The sequence below is a fragment of the Paramisgurnus dabryanus genome, chromosome 1 (genome assembly GCF_030506205.2).
Source record: "Paramisgurnus dabryanus chromosome 1, PD_genome_1.1, whole genome shotgun sequence".
Classification (NCBI taxonomy): Eukaryota; Metazoa; Chordata; class Actinopteri; order Cypriniformes; family Cobitidae; genus Paramisgurnus; species Paramisgurnus dabryanus.
Genome location: NC_133337.1, coordinates 68188494 through 68198130, shown reverse-complemented (window position 1 = coordinate 68198130; position 9637 = coordinate 68188494). Strand labels below are relative to the sequence as shown.

General features: G+C 37.4%; 1 protein-coding gene across 1 annotated transcript; it reads right to left on the bottom strand.

Annotated features, from left to right (window-relative positions):
- Positions 1-5853: 5853 nt before the first annotated feature.
- On the bottom strand, positions 5854-9139 carry lrrc18b (leucine rich repeat containing 18b). Its single transcript, XM_065257453.2, has 2 exons — positions 8886-9139; positions 5854-7206 (listed from the first exon to the last, which is right to left on the bottom strand). The coding sequence occupies exon 2, from the start codon at positions 7199-7201 to the stop codon at positions 6431-6433; it is 771 nt and encodes a 256-aa protein (XP_065113525.1). The 5' UTR covers positions 7202-7206; positions 8886-9139; the 3' UTR covers positions 5854-6430.
- Between the last annotated feature and the right edge of the window lie 498 nt (positions 9140-9637).

Here is a 9637-nt window from a genome sequence, read left to right as displayed (position 1 = left end):
CTCCCTTGATCTCTAGGGATATCTCAACCTGCTTGCCTATATCTTCGCACCCTTTCTTTCTGCCCTTGATTTTCCTGTTTTTTCCCTAAAACATGCCCTGAACCACCCCTAGGATGGCAGATAATAGCTGCAGCAGTGCAATTGAATAAACTCAGTATTGTAGACCACAGCTGGTCCTCTCTAAAAAAGGTGGGGGCTCTAGGGAGGCTCATGGCACCGTGATGGAGGCTAAAATGAGACAGCACTAGAAACCTCATTCGACGCCTGTACTGCCTCCAAGACTGAGATCTGTGCCAATTTCCAAATATAGGCTAAACATTCTCAAATAAACAATGTTTGTCACACCAAGGTTCAATATATCCACATACATCGTCTGTTATAAGACGATGAATCTGCATTTTATATACAGATTTTCTAATGTGAGATTTGTAAGCATTTCCCTACAGCATCTTTTTTCTGAAATGATTTTATGCATTTTGGAAATGTACATGTCCGAGACTGCTGCGATGGGAAGCTTTTGATTTTCTTGTCATTTTATACCCAGACAAGCAATTTTGTTGATGATTTAGCTGTTTGTTCAAAATGCCCTTTGTCAGTTTGAAAGTGCATTGCAAGCGGTCAGAATGTTTAGTCTCCAAAGGATCTATTTAGCTTTCCTCTGCTGCTGGATTCTTTGATCTTGTGATGTGATCTTGAAATGGACAGTTTCTGTTGTACATCATACCTTTCAAATAATAGACCTTTTTGTTAAACAAGCTGTTTTGTCCATGCCTTAATAATACATTGCTTGAAAAATAGAAATGGTTGGGTGATGTATGACTTTGGTCGGTCTCTCTCTCTCGCTCTCTCTCTCTCTCTGTTATGATAATTTGGCTCCAGTGTTTAATAAAGATTCGATAGTTAAGACGAATACTGATTTGGGCTGCTGTTGTTCTGTTGACCAGCATAACTCACTGAGATGCAGCGTCGGATGACTTATTGATTTCGCAATCTATCAATAATTCAGGGGATACCTCCAGAGACAGAAACATGCAGGGATGGAGCAACAGGAGATTTTTCATTTACTAAAGGATAACAATGATAATGCAGACCTCTTGTTTAGACCACCAAAGTCCAGGAACAGTTTCTGTTTGTCCATATCTATTCCAGTGCTCCCTTTGATCCACTTTAGCCCTGACTATAACCATGATAGGTTTTGTTTACTTTGTCTTCTTTGGGGAATAATCGGATTACAGACATCTATTCTTATTTATAATGAGTCATATTAAGATGTGTATCAGAAAATCAAAATGCTGCTCGGTTTGTTGTGCATGTGTAGCTGGCTTACAGTTTTTCTAAATATACAGAACCCCTGTCTGTTCTAGCAACATCCAACAATACCTTCAAAACACATGAGTTATTAAAATATAAAACACTACAGAGGACCCATTAGACACTACATAAAAAAAATGAAAACACATAACCCAGGGCATCTTGTTACTGAAAAATACATATTTAATGTATAAAACAACACACTTAACAAATACTGTTATACATTTCTATAACTATAATCACAAGTTCAGTGAATATAGTGAATACATTATACTGTAGGTACTGCAAGTAATATTAACCTTCAATATGCAGCACTTGTATTTTGTAAAAATTGAGCAGTGCAAAGGCAAAATTTGGCAAATTGCATCGTCTCTGGTGTCCTGCTTTTTCTCGTACCCTTCATCTGCCTCTCAGACTGTTTCCAACCCATAAAATTGGTAAAAATACCATTAGAAAAAAGTGTGTACAATTTTGAGTTGTTGTGTTTACTCAATGATAACTGTGTTGTAGTTGTGATCAACTTTTGCCTGCCTGTGTTTAACATTTTGCAAAACAAATGCATTGCAGTGTGTTTAAGTGAGAAGTTTGTGTTTAGAGTTTTGGGAAAAAACGTGTATAACTTTAGAAAACACTGTCAAAACTTGTTTAAGGTTTTTTCCAAAAGGGTGAATGATTTGACTACTTCGTTTAGGCCACTGGGAATTTGGTTCAGAGAACATGGTTTTATGATAAATGGACTGCATTTATATACTGTAGCGCTTTCACAGACCATGGCCATCCAAAGCGCTTTACATGTTGCCTCACATTCACCCATTCATTCACTCATTCACTTATTCAGACGGCGGTGTCAGCCATACAAGGCACCATCCAGCTCGTTGGGAGCAGGTGGGGTAGTGTCTTGCTCAAGGAGACCTCTACACTTGGGCTGCGTCCAAAACCGCATACTGTAGTAGGTACTGAATAAGGTGAAGTACCTACTTACTTCCGTTAGTATGAAGTAGGGGGTTTCGGACGCAGCATTGGTCAGGTGGAACCCAGGATGGAACCATCAACCATCCAGTTTGTAGACAACATAAATGAACCACTAAGCCACTGTTTAGTGTTTCACCAATTCAGAAAAACTGTAACAATAGCAAATGTTCAGATTACAATATGTGTTTATTACAGTAAACAATGCCACTGATCTACTGTATTCAATTTGGATTTTGGAAACTTTTTGTTTATACAGTGGATATAAAAAGTCTACACACCCCTGTTTAAATTGTAGGTTTTTGTGAATTATAAAATGAAACCAAGATGAATCATTTTGGAACTTGTTCCAACTTAATTCCGTACTTCCAACCTATATATTCAAGTGAATAACAATAAGAATAATTTTGTGGTGAAAAAATGGCAAGTAAAGTTGTACAATAACCAGGTTGCATAAGTGTGCACACCCTTTTACAGTAGTGATTGTGGCAGTGTTCAGAAGCAACCAATCACATTTAGACTTAAGTTAAATATGAAGAAGTACATACCTCTTATCAATTAAAATGACTTTTTAACTATTAATGAAGTGTGCCTGGTCCTAAAGGATTTTTTCTGAGTATCATCCAACTGAAAAAGCCATTGGCTGTATTGAGCTTACTCAGCAGGTACATGATCCCATTTTTGAAAAATATCAATCAACAGAGGGTTAAAAACATTTCCAAGACACTGAATATACCATGGAGTACTGTAAAAACAATAATCAACAAGTGGAGAAAATATGGCACAACATTGGCATTACTAAGACCAGGGCATCCACCTAAAATTGATGAGACAACCAGATAAAAAATGGTAAGGGAGGCTGCCAAGAGGCCTACAGCAACATTTAAAGAATTGTAACAATATCTGACAAGTACTGGTTGCTCCTTACATGGGACAAAAATCTCCTGAATTCTTCATGTTTGGGCTATTAGCATTTTTTTTACCAAAAATATCATCAAGTCCATCTAAAGTTTGTAAAAACAAATATTTGTATATCCCAAATCCATGTGGAATAATGTATTATAGTCCATTGAGAACAAAGTTGAACTTGGGCCGTTATACCAAAATATATATTTGGTGCAATAAAACCCACAGCACATCACCAAATGAACACCATACCCACTGTAAGGCATGAAGGTGACAGCATCATACTTTGTGGCTGCTTTTCTTTAGCTGGAACTGGGGTTTTTAATCAGGGTGGATAGAATAATGAGTAGCTCCAAATACCCATCAATTTTGGCCCAAAACCTTAAGGCTTCTGCCAAAACACTTAAGATGAAGAGAAATTTCACCTTACAGCATGACAATGACACAAAGCACACATCTAATCAACAAAGGAATTACTTCACCAAAACAAGATCAAGGTTTTGGAATGGCCCAGCCAGAGTCCGGTTCTAAATCCCATTTAAAATCTATAGGGTAATCTGAAGAGGGCTGTGCACAGGAGACACCCAACCAATTTGACAGAGTTAGAATGCTTTTGCAAGTATAAATGGCAAAATATTGCAAATTCAAGATGTTTGAAATTGATTGACACATACCCATTAAGATTGAATGCTGTGATAAATTCTAAAGTTGCTTAAACTAGGTTTTAGTTGAAGGGTGTGCACACTTATGCAACCTGGTTATTGTACAACTTAACTTGCCATTTTTTCACCACTAAATTATTCTTATTTTTATTTACTTTAATACATAGGTTGGAAGTACGGAATTAAGTTGGAACCGGTTTCAAAATGATTCATCTTGTTTTCATTTTTTAAATCACAAAAACCTGCAATTTTAACAGGGGTGTGTAGACTTTTTATATCCACTGTATTTTGGTTGTTATTTGTATATAACATAGGTAATGTATAACACAAATAATTATGTCTTCAGCTTTATAAACAAACCATGGTTTGTGATGTCACTAGACTAACCGTGATGTCACTGAACTGAAATTAGATCTTCAAAATTGAGCGAATAAAGGGGAATCAATAAAACCGCGTCAAGTGTTAATTGAGATACTGTTCTTGAAAAGAAATGAAACGAGTAAAAATCAATAAGGACAAAATTATATTCGCCAGCACCTGCTCCTCTAAAAAAGACCTTAAGATGAAAGTCAATATTTGTTTTTGGACAGTCATTACTATTTGGTAATGTACTATGTCATATAAGGCATCATACTGTATAAGGCAAGGACATCATTTCATTATGTCCACATCTCTTCTCCATTTACCATTTTAATGGTCACCACGCTAATATGTGAATTACTTTCCTTACTTTATTATATTGTGCAGATGATTCGTATACGTTAAAAAAATAAAGAAATTGTAGAAGTAAACCCCTTTTGAAATCAATGTATTCTGCAGAAACCAACAGTATTGGCAAACACTGGCAAACAAATGAGAATTAAATTTTATTGGATCTCTCATAGATGGCAGCACGAAGAGCTGAGTCATTTTAAACATTGCTTCCCCCTAGTGAAACATAGATGCTATTGAATGGATAAACATACCATAATCTCACATTTTCCTTTGAGTCAAGTCTCTTTTCTTGTCTGCGTCAGTCAGTGTACTGAGTGTAGAAGAAACAGACTGAGAATCCTTGAGCAACCATCAGACCAAGTTATAGTTAGTAACCATAGTTAGTATCCATTAACTATGTTCACTACTTATAAAGGTAACCTTTAAACAGAGGTCAACTTTTAAACAACTTTAGTTTGTCAGTAAATTCTGTCTACTTGGTAGTTTGTGGTGGTTTGGTTTTTAAATGTGCTATTAATCATGCAACAGTGCAGCAGAAATATTGCAGAAGGACCACGAAGCATTGTAATTGTGTTTTATGTAAGCCGATGCCTTTGGCACTTGGCCTGTGTTTGCTGAGTGTTTTTGGCTGGCATTCTGTCAGCGGAGAGCCATTTGTCTTACAGAACATTAGCATCTCATCTGTTGTTTATTGTCTCAGTCTCCACAGAGTGTACATTTCTCATTTTTGCTGCAGGAGTCTGCGAGACAGTAATGGTTAAGATATACTGCATTAAGGACTGAATTCATCTGCTCTATCTCTCTCCCCCCCTTTTTTCTCTTTTACATTACTCTTTAGATTTGTAGGATCACTTGAGTAAAATTATGAAAATATTCTTATGCAAAAAGTGAGCAAGTGACCCAAAACTGTAAAAATTCCTTGTTGCACTTCAATGTTTAAGTTCAATCAATTTGACGAGTGAGGAGTTGCTATAAATTACGAAAATAAAAGTTGAATAAATTTTTTACATTGTAGATACCTCGACTGAGTCAGATTTTCATACAGTAAAGTGTTGTTTAAGGTTTTCTGGTTACTATGAAAGTGGATGGTGAGCGCCTCTTAAGGCTTCAGATGGACCCAGAAGGGTTGAATAAATGACGTGCGTCATATGTTTTAAGTCATTTACTCCTCTACTTTCTTGTTGTGGATATGATTGTTATTCCAGTTGTTACACATTATTTCATGTAAACATCCTAAAACTGCCAAAACAACAAAGAGACAGAGAATGTGCATTGAAAGAGAGGCACAGGTCCAGATTTTTATCATATGATGGATTTTATTTTAGCTTGATTTTCACCAAACCATTTTCTATGCCTTCAGAACACCTTAAATATACAGCAGGAATCAAGTGAAGTTATTTCTTTAACACTTTTGAAGATTGAAAAGAGGATCACCATCTACTCACATAACCAGAAAACAAGATTTAAAAAACAATCTGTGCTCTGAATGAAAAATGGGTTCTGACGTACAAAAGAAAGACATTTTTGTGGGATCAAACAACATGACGGGTCGAAAACAGATCATATTAAATTGTACAGTATTTACAGAATCAGCTTGTACAAATCCATTTGAAATAGCTACCTTATGAAAGAGTTAAGTATTGCCTTGCGTTTGTGTTGTGTATGTCTATAACAATTGTTGAAACATGATATCATAGCACTTATTGCATCCTAGCATGAATCACTTTATTGTTTTCCTCACATTTGCAAGTCACTTAAAAGCGCATAGTACAGTAAATGCCCACATGTTTATTATGATTTCATGAAATAACAATCATCAATTCTAGTGCCAATATTAATACATCGTGTTACATTCAAAAGCACTGTTTTCACCTCCACACAGCCTCATTCTCTTGTGCTACAGAGTTGGGTGTAAGGAGCCCTGCGAAGATGGATCTCTTTTGCGTTGAAGCTGTGCTTATTCGACTCTCTAGCCTCTCCTGTGTCTCCTTGCACGCTTTCAAGCAGCCAGGACACAGACACTCCTCTCGCACCAGGTACAGACACTCAACTCTCTGGATGCGGTCCACTTCCACATGGTCTTCAGTAGGAATGGGGTTGGATTTAATGTTCACCTTTTGCAGTTTTGGGAGGTTCTGGAGAAACTTGGGACACTGTGTCAGGAGATTGTTGAAGAGCCCCAGCTCTCGAAGTTCTTTGAGAGCAACCATAGAAAGAGGGAGGGTATCTATCCGGTTCATTCCAAGGTTAAGGATGCGTAGGTTCTTTAGGTTCCCTAACTCGTGTGGTATGCCAGGGGTGGTCAGGTGGTTGTTGCACAAGTTGAGGTTGTAGAGATTATGCAGACGGCCGATAGCCGCAGGGATCTGCTCTAGGTGGTTGCTGTGCAGGTCCAGCCAACGAAGGTTCACAAACTTGTCAATGGTGTCTGGGATCTTCTTGAGCAGGTTGCGACTGAGATCTAGCTCATCTACGTCACACAGCTTCAGGATGCACTTGGGGAAGGTGGCTATCTCCATGTTGCTGAGGTCTAGACGACGTTTCCCATCCACAGTTACCTTCAGAGCATTTCTGGCCATCTTGAGTGTTATTTTTCTACCGGATGGTACATTACCAGATTTCTTCTTACTCTTCACCATAGCGTCTATTGACAAAATCAACACAGTGTGTATAAGAAAGTAGGCATACAGTGCATAAACTATTCTCAAATAGCTTTTCTATTAAAGACTTTTTGAAAATAAGGACATATGCTTGCCTTTAAATGGAACCTATTATGCCCATTTTCAGAAGATGTAATATAAGTTTTAGATGTGTTCAGAGTGAAGTTTCAGCTCAAAATACCTCATAGATAATTTATAAAAGCATGTCAAAAATGCCACTATTTGGGTTGGAGCAAAAACTCTGAGCTTTTCTATGTGTAATATAAATGCAAATGAGTTTCTGCTCCTCACTCCCTTACCAGCAGACAGTGAGTTCTTTTAGTTCAGATAGTTCTGATTTATGTGAATACAGTTTGAGAAAATAATTTTTAACACTACAACGTGCTAAAAACTAATTTAGAAAAGCTTTTGAGTAAAATTTACCAGTAAGTGAGTGGCCGTGGGAGGGGCTTTGTTTGTGTGACATCACATTAACAAGAGAATCAAAACAGCATGTCCAATGAGACTGCTTTGGTTTAATTGGGATTAAAAAAGAAGGACAGTGTGGATTGTTTTACTGTAGAGTTGTTGTGTTCACACACTGCCAAAAAACATTTATGATATGGCATTATATGTGCCCTTTAAGCATTGTACACAATGTTTTTGGATTTGTTGACCAAACCTAATTAGATGCATTATATAGGTTTTTTAGTTTTAATTGGACAAATTCTGAGGCAATAAACCATTAATTGAAGGAAGTGAATGTGACAGGGACTGTCACGCTTCAGTGTTATTGTGTTATAGGACATATAGCACACCATCAAAAGACAAGCTTTGACAAGTGCAAAGGACGTGGGCAATTTGGCAAATAGATGTAAGCTGTTTTAAACAACTTTGATGAAGAGAACTGGACATTTACTTCAGGTGTGCTGTGTATGTGATAAGAAACAGGACGTGTCATTTGACACGGGAGTCACTATCTGCGCTGAATCTGAACTGAAGGATCACTGGCCAGCATAATAAGACAGCACACCATGCGCTTTATAAACGAATCTGAAAGAAATGCAAACGTGTGGTTTTTGAGAGCGAAAATGTGGATAAGACACTGGGTAAAAAATCCATTGCGTGCATGATTACAATAACAATACATGACTTCACAGGATGTGTGTGAACGCACACACAGATTTCAGAAAATAATCTATCAATGCCCGGACAAAATTTTCAGTGTATTTTCTGTAATATGCGTGTGAAAGGGCTTAAGATGGTTTTTGGCTGGTAAGACTAGCAATGTTTTAAAACCCAGCTTTACCTGCTGTTTTACTGCAGGTAAATTATAAGAAAATAATGCACACCCAAGGCGGTAATGTGGCACGACCCGAAGCGGAGTGCTGTTATACAGCGGGTGTGCATTATTTTCGAATTATTCAAAGGACCGGAGGCAATTATTCCTCTTATACCACAGTTACCACAAACATTGCTCTGGTGCCTACTTTTATTTTACAAATTAGGTGTGCGGTTTACAGAAAAATAATCAACACTAATGGAACATTTCTCAGCCAATCAGAATCAAGCATTCAACAGACCCGTGGTATAAAGCTGGATTTTCCAGTAGGGTAAAGCGACATTAATTCAGCAATGTTTGCTTTTTCCCCAAATAATTTTAATAGTAAATTGGTTTTCTTACCTGCTGTGATTGGATCTCTGTCTCTCAAAGCAGCTTAGAGCCAAAGCCAGTAACGTCTAAACGTCTCTTGAGACTACTGTGTACTCATCATTACAGGCCGTCTTCTGTTAATGATCCTTCCATGTAAATAATGTACAAGCTTCTCTCTGAAACCCTGTAAATAAAAACCAGCAGACTTACTTCATTTCCTCTGAGTAGAAAGCACTGCTTGTTGCTGCTCATATGGGATTATTTTAACAGATGAGGACAGCTTTGTTTTCCTGTCTCCAGGCAACAGATAGGCGCTGTTCTGCCTGGTAGTTTTATTGCTTTGTTGTAGGTTTACTGAGTGTGGAGCTCAGTTTACAGTGGCTTGTGTTTTATTAGATATATGACAAATATATTTTTTATGATATTTACAGACAAATGGCAGCATTCATGCAACAGAAACATAATCAATGTTGAGTTAACTAGTTAGCTACAGGCAGCAATGCTGACAGCTTAATAGTAGATGTGTCCCAATTCGAAGGGTGCATTCTCCGAAGGCTGCATCCCAGGATTGTGTTACAGCGGCGCAAATGAAGGCTAGTAAGACCGTCTCAATTTGAAAGCTTCTTTAAATATATGGATCAAATATATAGATCCACCATAGGTTAGACTGTCTTATTTCAGTTCGTTTCATGGACATCAATGGCTGTATCCTCGAAGTCGAAAAAGATATGATTTATTTTTGGTTTATTTAGTGAAATTTATCCAGTTAAATTTTTTTTGGC

What these genes read in the sequence shown, in the direction of transcription:
- lrrc18b (XM_065257453.2), bottom strand. Translation starts at nt 7,201, where the DNA reads ATGGTGAAGAGTAAGAAGAAATCTGGTAATGTACCATCCGGTAGAAAA.